The sequence below is a fragment of the Salvia hispanica genome, chromosome 4, assembly GCF_023119035.1.
Source record: "Salvia hispanica cultivar TCC Black 2014 chromosome 4, UniMelb_Shisp_WGS_1.0, whole genome shotgun sequence".
NCBI classification, from domain to species: domain Eukaryota; kingdom Viridiplantae; phylum Streptophyta; class Magnoliopsida; order Lamiales; family Lamiaceae; genus Salvia; species Salvia hispanica.
Window position 1 is genome coordinate 48054236 of NC_062968.1, and position 10620 is coordinate 48064855.

At 35.3% G+C, this 10620-nt stretch overlaps 3 protein-coding genes across 4 annotated transcripts in view; all 3 read left to right on the top strand.

The window, feature by feature from the left end:
* Window positions 1–1997: 1997 nt before the first annotated feature.
* LOC125222373 (polyol transporter 5-like) lies at window positions 1998–4639 on the top strand. 2 transcript variants are annotated; one of them, XM_048124929.1, is made up of 3 exons: window positions 1998–2182; window positions 2263–2631; window positions 3443–4639. In XM_048124929.1, exons 1-3 carry the CDS (start codon window positions 2065–2067, stop codon window positions 4489–4491), a joined length of 1536 nt encoding a protein of 511 aa, XP_047980886.1. In that variant the 5' UTR covers window positions 1998–2064; the 3' UTR covers window positions 4492–4639. The 2 variants fall into 2 exon arrangements, with proteins under 2 accessions (XP_047980886.1, XP_047980887.1); XM_048124930.1 differs by having other exon boundaries at window positions 2002–2182; window positions 2269–2631.
* Window positions 4640–8319: 3680 nt separating this feature from the next.
* Window positions 8320–8989, top strand: LOC125221265. Its single transcript, XM_048123390.1, has 2 exons — window positions 8320–8361; window positions 8447–8989. Exons 1-2 carry the CDS (start codon window positions 8320–8322, stop codon window positions 8987–8989), a joined length of 585 nt encoding a protein of 194 aa, XP_047979347.1.
* A 1424-nt stretch (window positions 8990–10413) lies between these two features.
* Window positions 10414–10620, top strand: part of LOC125221267 (coatomer subunit gamma) — a 3078-nt gene continuing 2871 nt past the window's right edge. The window contains exon 1 of the mRNA XM_048123391.1: window positions 10414–10422. Within this exon, the coding sequence (XP_047979348.1) occupies window positions 10414–10422 (9 nt within the window). The remainder of the gene's footprint in view (window positions 10423–10620) is intronic.

Here is a 10620-nt window from a genome sequence, read left to right on the forward strand (position 1 = left end):
CTAAAAAATATGATCCAACGCTAATGAAATGAAAGGAGTATAAATTAATAATTTATCAACAACTTTACAAAATAAAACTATATCACATTTGGACAAATATTTATCCCATAAGCTTTTCAGATTGCGAAAGGTTTTAGTTAAAATTTTTTGAATTATATTTTTTAAGTAAAAAAAACTACTTCTGTTACATACATATATATTACAGTTTTCTTTTAGTTTATTCCACAAAAGATGTCATGTTTTCTTTTTTGAAAAAAATTATCTCTCGCATTAATACAAATATATTAGCTTTTCTCTCTACTCAACATGCAAAACAATATCTCCTAAAATTCCGTGCTATTACCTAAGTATATCAACTATTATGAGATGGAGGGAGTATAATATTAAATCAACTATTTCAACTTCAAACCTTTGAATTTTCAAACTCTAGTCAAACCAAAACTCTTGAAGCAGTTGAAGCAGAGAGTATGTCACCAATCTGTCACTTATAAGATGGTTTTTAAATACTACTCCATGAAAATTACCGTTTTCTTATTAAATTTAGAATACGAAAAATAAAAGATACTGGAAAACTATAATATTTTATGAACTCTATCGTATATATTGGACTAAATGATTTTCTTCTAGCTAGTTACTCCCTCCGTCCCACATAATTTTACCCATTTCACTTTTATTATTTTTGGTAGTGGACCACATATTCCACTAACTCATTTTTACTCACATTTTATTATAAAACTAATACTTTAAAAGTAAGAACCACATCCCACCAACTATTTCAACTCACTTTCCATTATATTTCTTAAAATCCGTGTCGGATCAAAGTGTGTAAAATTATGTGGGACGTAGAGAGTATTACACAACATTTTATAAGTTTCAATTCTAACTCTACATGGAAGATTTATTATAATTTGAAAAGAACCATCTTGATTTGATTTTTAATTCATAGTAATCTACAGCAATACGGAGGAGAGAAGAGATTTTGAGCAAACCTATTGTACCATGTTAATTCTAGAGTATGCACTTAATTTAAACTTTAAATACGCTCATACTCTTGCCAGGAGCATCAATACAAGACGATACAATTATATGTGAAACATCTCACATACAATTATATGTGAGATATCAACTTTAAGGGACAAACAAATGATTATATTTGTGAGATTGATAAATTTGGTTTCTCTTATGTATTTTATTTGATTTTTGACAGATTTACGAAGAAAATATAGTGTCCAGGCTAGAGAGAGATACTAATACTTAAAGAGAGAAAAATTAACATTAACTTTTATTAAATTAAAGTAAAGGACTAATAAAATAAATAAATACTGTGAAAGAACATAAAAATGGATTATTAAAGTGAATCATGTGGTTCACACTAGCCACCAAAGTAAACTAGATTGACTTAACACAACAGCAAGTCAATAAGTCAACATAAAAAGAAAAAGAGAAGAGAAAATCATTGCATCAAGTGACTCAATAAATCATTTTCGATGCTAAAGTGACCCAATTATTCAAGTGATCGACAGAGCGGTAATGCTAATGATATGTATCTGTACGAGATAACTAACAATCTGTATTGAATTTTATTGCCTGGAAATTAACGCATAATATGTGATGATAATTTAGTGACATTAGGGAATATGAAATTATCGTTTGATGCAAGACGAAGAACCCTTAAAATAATCATGCGAGTCAAACTTTTCTTCCACAATGATACAGTATACTGAATTAGCAAAATGATGACTCATACTCAAATGTTGGAGGCAATTTCTTAACTATATATATCTAGTAAGTCACGAATACTAGTTATTAATTAAAATACTTAGTAGAGTAACATTTTTGTCCAATGTCATGTGGGTACACAAGATTTAGAAATAGACGTTCGACCCAAATTGACCATATTATATTCATCTTTGACCGTACTGTCCATTATACATTGCAACTTGCAAACAGCTAAGGTAACTCAACTAGTACAAGATTATAATCCCTCTATCTATATATAGACACATTCACACTCACACATCCCTAACTTCACCATACTACACTCATTTTAAATTCTCTCTCTCTATGGGCGACGCCGCCGGCCAAATCAGCGCCTTCGAGCCGCCTCCGAAGCCCAAAAGAAACAAGTATGCTTTGGCTTGTTCTTTCTTGGCTTCCATGACCTCCATCTTACTCGGATACGGTATGTTTCTTCTTTTCTTCTTCTTATTCGTTAAATTAATTAAACATGAATTTTTGATTTTACTAATTTAATTGTGCAAGGTGCAGATATAGGAGTGATGAGTGGGGCTATACTCTACATACAGAAAGACCTTGGCATAACAAGGACCCAAAAAGAGGTGATAATGGGGATTCTCAACGTCTACTCGCTCCTGGGCTCCGCCGCCGCTGGCCGCACCTCCGACTGGATCGGCCGCCGATACACCATTGTGTTTGCCGGGGCTATCTTCTTCGTGGGCGCGCTGCTCATGGGCTTTGCCACCAACTACGCCTTCCTCATGGCTGGCCGCTTTGTCGCTGGCGTTGGCGTTGGCTACGCCCTCATGATAGCGCCCGTCTACACGGCTGAGGTCTCGCCGGCGGCCTCCCGCGGCTTCCTCACTTCTTTCCCTGAAGTCTTCATCAATTTTGGTACGTTATCATTTTAATAATACTAGTATATTAGTTGTGTCTATCTAGATAAATTAATTTTATGGTCCTCGATCTCATCTGGATTTTACGTCCATATTTGTCTTTCTCATGCACATGAGCTGGAATCGTGTTATGATTGGTAGGTGATGAAAATTTTCAATTAAGTGTCGGAAGAGACATACAATGTTTAATACGCCGATTCACACTCTTGTCGGTGAATACCAATCAAGAGATTAGGTAGTTATTTGTTTTCTAAGGTTATCATTTGCCTCTCATTTGATTAATGATTTCCTATTATGTCTTCCCAAAAATATAAGAGTGGGATATTTAATTTTTATTTTTTTATGGTATGAGTTTCTGCACACCATTTGCAATGGGTCAATAATTAATGGCGTGCCCACAAAAATGGAAGACAAATTACACAATATGGTGTCGTATTCGGCCATTCCAGCCTTATAGATTTATATATAGTACTACTACAGGTCTACAGCTCATGTTTTACTAACGTTTTCATTTTCTTCTTTTTTTTTGGTGTTAATGTATAATGCTTAAGTTTAGGTTTATGACATATGTTTCAGCTTTTAATACAAGTAGTGAGACACCAATTTTGTACTACATAAACATTTATGCATGATGTTGACCATATAGGATGCAGCAAAAGTTACTCTGCACTAGAAATATCATTTTTTAGATATGTTTGATTATTTAATGTGAATTGACGCTCTCCTTGGACTATCTCCCTCTTCATATTGTGTGAATTAAATCGAGGTAGCTAGGGGACCACTTACTGTAATTGATTAAATAATTGCAGGCATTTTACTAGGCTATGTTTCCAACTTTGCCTTCTCGAAACTCCGATTGGAGTTAGGGTGGCGACTGATGCTGGGCGTGGGCGCCATTCCATCCGTGTTCATCGCCCTAGGCGTCCTGGCCATGCCAGAGTCGCCGCGGTGGCTGGTCATGCAGGGCCGCCTGGGCGACGCGAAGCACGTCCTGGACAGGACCTCGGACTCCCTGGCCGAATCCAAGCTCCGGCTGGCGGAGATCAAGGAGGCCGCGGGGATCCCCCAGGACTGCGACGACGACGTGGTGGGCGTGTCCAAGAAGAGCCACGGCGAGGGCGTGTGGCGCGACCTGCTCTTCCGGCCCAGCCCCGCCGTGCGCCACATCCTGCTGTGCGCCGTCGGGATCCACTTCTTCCAGCAGTGCACCGGCATCGACTCCGTCGTGCTCTACAGCCCCGAGATATTCAAACGCGCGGGCATCAAGGACGACACGCACCAGCTACTCGCCACCATGGCCGTCGGATTCGTCAAGACGCTCTTCATCCTCGTGGCCACGTTTCTTCTGGATAAGATCGGGCGGAGGCCGCTGCTCTTATCCAGCATGGCCGGGATGATCCTCTCTCTACTGGGCCTCGCAATTGGGCTCACCATCATCGAGAATTCGGAGCGGAGATTGATCTGGGCCATCGCCCTCTGCTTGGCCTCGGTGCTCTCCTACGTGGCGCTCTTCTCCATCGGGATGGGCCCCATCACCTGGGTCTACAGCTCCGAGATTTTCCCGCTGCGGCTGCGGGCGCAGGGCTGCAGCATAGGCGTCGCAGCCAATCGGGTCACTAGCGGGGCGCTCTCAATGTCGTTTTTGTCCCTCACTGGGGCCATCACCATAGGAGGGGCCTTCTTTCTTTACACGGGATTGGCCGTAATTGCCCTTTTCTTCTTTTACCTTTTATACCCCGAGACGCAGGGGAGGACTCTCGAGGAGATGGACACTTTGTTCGGAACTTTCTTCCGCTGGCGATCCACGGCAAGGGCACTAAAGGAAAACAATGATGGGACTGCTGTGGTGAGCCACTAAAGGAATGGGTTGCAAGTGAAGAGTAGTGATATCGGATGGTGGGAAGACAGCAAATTTGAATAACAGTACAAGAAGTTAATTGAAGTTCCATATATTTAAGGAAATACTAGTACTACAAGTAAATTCATTGCGAATGGTTGTTTATATATGTCTCTATGCGCACCAACAAAACAATTCAATCATCAAGTCCACATCCATCACAGAGTGTGGTAATTGGTAATAGTAACAAATAGAAACGGAAAAGATAAAGAAACCAATATAAGAAAAGTGATAAGTGTATCAAGAAATATAGACCAATTATATAAAGAAAAAAGTTGACAGCCTATCTGTTTTCTTGGTTGTCATTGATCTAAAATAAATTTAAGAAACAGTAATGGAAAACGAAGACATCAAATTGCAATTATTGTTAATAAGACATGACATTAATAGTGGGTTGGAATTTATTGACAGAGTAGTCGTAGTTAGATGTACCATTTCATTTTATTGTCCAAAGTTATGGACTAGCAATAGTTCCTTTGTTTGTTTGTGGAAAGTAATTTGGCTATGGCCGGAAAGGATTAACACCATGTCCCATCCATGAAATCACATATAATAAGTGAAGTACTACTTGTTCTAATCAGAAATACTATGTTTTTTAAACAAATTAGTCTAGGAAGAGTTATCTTATTAATCAAATTAGCCTCTCATAATAATTTTTTTGTTTAATAAAAGCCCATTTCCTTTTATTTTAATTTTATTTTAATGTGTGTGTGAGTTGTCCAAGCAGTAAAGAGGTAATGGCTGATGCTGAATGTCTCGGATTCGAGTCCTCTGTGGTGTAACCTTTAAATTTAATTTCATTTGCTCATAAAAAAGATACACAGAGTATAATTTTACAATATCAACTAAAAGGTTCGAGTCCTATATTACATGACCTTTAAATTTCATTTCATTTGTACACAAAATAAAGTACACTAGTAGTATAATTTTACAACATCAACTAAACTCTAAAACGGGACTAAATCCAACGTTCGAGTGGAAAATATTAGTGGGCTTTGAAGGATAGGCCCATATAAAAAATAAATCTAGCTACTAGAGTATAATTTTAGAGCCTCATCTATTAATCTTATTCTACAAATATATGGATAATTTGATATCAGTCCAAATCAATGGAGTACTTCTTGCAACACAACAAACTACATGGCTACATTTAGGCCACGTTTGGTTGCCCAGAATCTGGCAGGAAAAGTAATTTGATTCCTCAATTTTTAAATTTTTGATTTTTAAAGAAATTAGGAAAGTAATCAGAATCCTAAAAATGTGGAAAGTTGGGCAAAATACGCGGATTATGATTCCCTAGCCTAACCCAGTTATTCTTTTTCCAAATCTGAGGATTTTAAAAGATAGCAAAAAATATACAAAAAAAAGTTCCTCTCTTCTCTTCTATTTATTTGCGGTTCTTTTCTATTCTCCACACCTTCACTTTTGATTTGCAATCAGTCAAATTTCTGCCCAAATTCTCTTCAACAACAAGTAAGATTTTTGCTTCTTATCAAGAAATTTATGATTTATATTCTAGGTTTCTACAATTTTTTGAGCACTGAGTCGTATATATGCATATGACTGCTTCTGTTTTGTATTTTCATATATGCACGTATATTTGTATTGTACTATGTATATAAAATGTGTTATGTCCGTGAGATCTTATGGTGTATAGCTTTTAAACGTCACAAATTTTCAATTCAGATTATTCTTTGTGAATATGTGCAAGTTTATTGTTGTAGTTCTAATTATTTATTCTTATCAGCTTTATATTAGGCTTGTTTAGAAATAATTTTGTTTTAGTTTTTAAAAATTGTTATGTCTAGCTTTAATTTCTCAGGGTCTCTTGGGAAGGATGATGAAAGTAAAATCAAATTTGGGAAAACATCTTTTCCTTCTAATCAGTACGCATATGAAGAGAATGGATACATTGAAGCTAATGATGCTTATGATTAGAGCTATTGTTGCACATCACTATCGAAAATATTATTTAAAGACCCCATATTCCGTGAGTGAGATTGACCGATCACGTTACATTCACAGACTGATCTATGAGAGTGATACCACATGTCATGAACAATTACGTATGGATAGATATACATTTAGGCGCCTAGTTCACATGCTTGGAACTATTGGACGACTAAGACCTACGAAAAACCTGACAGTTGATGAGCAAGTTGCTATATTTTTGTACATCCTAGTCCATCATCAAAAGAATCGTACAATGAAAACTAATTTCATGCGGTCAGGTGAAACAATTAGTAGGTATTTCAATAGGGTACTCAATGCAGTTCTTAGGCTTCAAGGTCATTTACTAAAAGCTCCCTCCTCTATACCTGAGGATTCAATTGATGCGAAATGGAAATGGTTTAAGGTATCCTAAAAACACCTTCTTTTTCATTATATAAACAAATATCTTTAATATTGATTGAGTTAAAATTGTAGAATTGCATAGGAGCTCTTGATGGTACCCACATTGAAGTGAAAGTATCCGAGGTTGATAAACCTAGATATCGCAATAAAAAAGGTCATACTTCTACAAATGTTTTAGGAGTATGTTCACAAGACATGCAATTTATATATGTACTTGCGGGTTGGGAAGGCTCAGCGGCAGATGGTAGAGTGCTTCGAGATGCTTTAAGTAGAAGAAATGGGTTACCAATACAAGATGGTACGTAGCTAGACACTTTTAAAATTTTAATTCAATATATATGAATAATCTAATCAATAAATTTTTAAAATTAGGTTACTACTATTTAGCGGATGCGGGTTACACAAATGGCAAAGGCTTTCTTGCTCCTTTTAGAGGGCAAAGATATCATCTTAGTGAATGGAGGAATGGACGTCAACCAACAACTCCAGAAGAATTTTTTAATATGAAGCACGCATCAGCTAGAAATGTTATTGAGAGGTGCTTTGGTATGCTAAAGATGCGCTGGGGCATTATTAGGAATCTAAATTTTTATCCAATCAAGCAACAAGGAAGAATTATAATGGCATGTTGTCTTCTTCAAAATCACATTAGAGAACATATGCCAGTTGATCCTATTGAAAATGATTATGGTGACAATTTGCGAAATGAAGAAGAGGCTATTGGACTAGATGGAGAATCAATTACTTCTGTTGAACCAACTCAAGAATGGACAAATTGGAGATATAATTTAGCTAATGAAATGTTTAGTCAGTGGATGGAAAGTAGGCATGTTGCTTGATATTAGTATTTTATTTTTTTCTTTCATAATATCTGAATTTACAAGTGGCAATCTGACATTTTGTGTTGATTGAGGTTATTAATATCTTTTTGTTGATTTATCCGATAAATTCTTTTAGCTTTCAGTTTGATTTTTTTGTATCTTTTATATCATAACATGTATGTTAGTTTCTAGTATATTTGCTCATGTTTGATATCAAGAATCTCAGTATCTTGCTTCTTTGGTGTTTTTTATTTATGTTTGAAGCTCATTCATATAAGAGAATTGTACAGTACTTGTTTCTATCAATTTTTCAGATGGCTCGCCGAGGAAAGAGTAATCATGTATGGACTATTGAAGAAGATGCAAAACTCGTAGAATCCATTGTTGAGTTGAAGAGGAGTAAGAATTGGGATGGTGAAAGTGGAAGTGGGTTGAGGAAAGGTTATCAAAAGGAGTTGGAAAAAATATTACAAGAAAAGCTTCCAGGTAATGGTCTTAAAGAAAAGCCACACATCGAATCTCGTTGTAAGTTACTGAAAAAACAATATCATGCTATCTATGATGTACGTGCTAATGGAGAATTGAGTGGCTTTGGCTGGGATGATGAAAGAAAATGTGTTACTGCAAGTGGGATGTTTGGGATGATTATTTGAAGGTAAAAATTTGTATATTTCTTATTCCATTTTTATTTATTTGTTGCATGACGAAATATTATAATGAAATTGTGTTATTGTGTGTAGAGCCATCCAGATTGTACTTTCATGAAAAACAAGTCTTTCCCTTACTTTGATCAACTATCAATTGTATGGGGTAAAGATAGAGCTGCTGGATTACATGCTGAAGTTCCAGTAGATGTAGTCGAGGAATTAGATAGAGAAGAAAATGTAGATCAAGTAGATGGAGAATCTGGTGAAGATGGTGTACCTTCATTAACTACACCTCGCGACGAAGGAACTTCAAAAAGACTTGATCGTAAGAGGAGAAGAAGTTCAGATGGTTTCATATCAAGTTTGGAGCGAATGACTAATGTGCTTGCTGCGCATATGGATAAGTCGAATGATCAAATGAACAAGATTCTGGAAAGTGTTACCGGAGGTGACAAAGAGAAAAAAGACAATCGTCGTATGCTTTATGAGAAATTGCAAGAGATTGAAGCGTTAACTGATTCTCAGAGACAAAAAGCTGCAATGAAACTTGTTCGAGATCCTGATTTATTAGATTACTTTTTCACTCTTCACGATGAAGGGACGAAAAAGATGTTTCTAATAGAACTATTAGGATGAAATTACTTTTTTACGTTTTTGCTACCAGACTAGACTTCTTCAATTTCATGTTATTGACTATCTAAACATTATATTTGCTTTTTTAATTATATTCAATCCGTGTTTTTTTTAAAGTAATTTTTGTATTGTATTTTCTATATTTTCATAAATTTATTAGATGCATGTAATGAGAATTATATTTAAGTAATTATATTTAATTAGCATTATTGATATTAGAAGGATGATATATATATATATATATATATATATATATATATATATATATATGATCATGATCAATTGAGATTATTTAGGCTAATTGAGAAATGAGATGCAATATCAGCCACTCATTTTTATTAAATGAGTGGTCCAGATTTTGCCACACAATAAATATTATTAGATTAGTTTAATATGAAAGGGTATAATGGTCTTTTCGCGTTTTAATTTAGGGTTCTTCATCATATTCATGTTGCATCGGCGATTCTGCTGAGAATTTAACAATTCAATACTATCACTGATTGAATCTATTCTAAGGATTTATGATTCTATTGATTCACGAAATTAGACTCAGACGATTTCAACGATTTCAACGATATCTGATTTGTGCTTCAATTTTCGAAAAACAGACGAACAGTTCGACGGATTTTCGACGGATTTCTCTGTTGATTTTGACGTTTTTCGGTCGATTATACCCACTTTTATTCTGTTTTTATCCTTTATTTGTTGATGCCCAGTTAAATTTGTTCCTAATTAGTTTTTTTTTTCTCATCTTCAGGTCCGATTTCAGTTCATAATCAACAGCTAAGTGTTATTTGATGGATTCTTCATCTTATTCTGAGTCTACGTCGACGAATGGTGGAGGTAGTTTTGTTTGATTTTCATTAACATGAATTTTTTGTGTTATGTTGGTGATTTATGCTCTGTTGACATGATTTGAAAATCTGTTGACATGATTTATGTTACTTGTTAAATATTCTGTGTTGTTGTTATGCTCTTTGTGGACATTTTGTTTCATTAACATTATTTTGTTGTGTTATGTTGGTGATTTATGCTCTGTTGACATGACTTGAAAATTTGTTGACATGATTTATGTTCCTTGGTAAATATTCTGTGTTGTTGCTATGCTCTTTGTTCACTTTCTGTTTCATTAACATTATTTTGTTGTGTTATGTTGGTGATTTATGCTCTGTTGACATGATTTATGTGTATTTGTTAATTATTCTGTTGACATCGTGTGTTTCCATCAGTGTATTCTAATTAAACTGTACATTTTGATCCTTGTAATTTGAAGCTTGTTCTGATATTTTGGCTTACATAACTTATAACAATTGTCTAAGAATTTATAATAGTGCAGCCACCTCTTTAGAGATAACTATAGGGGTAATTTACGTAAGTCTTTTGATTTGCATTGATGTAACTTGAAAATCTGATGACATGATTTATGAATGGTGAAGGTAGTTTGGTTTGATTTTCATTAAGATGATTTTTTTGTGTTATGTTGCTGATTTATGCTCTGTTGACATGACTTGAAAATCTGTTGACATGATTTATGTTCCTTGGTAAATATTCTGTGTTGTTGTCATGCTCTTTGTTCACTTTCTGTTTCATTAATCTGGACATTTTGATCCTTGTAATCTGAAGTCTATTCTGAT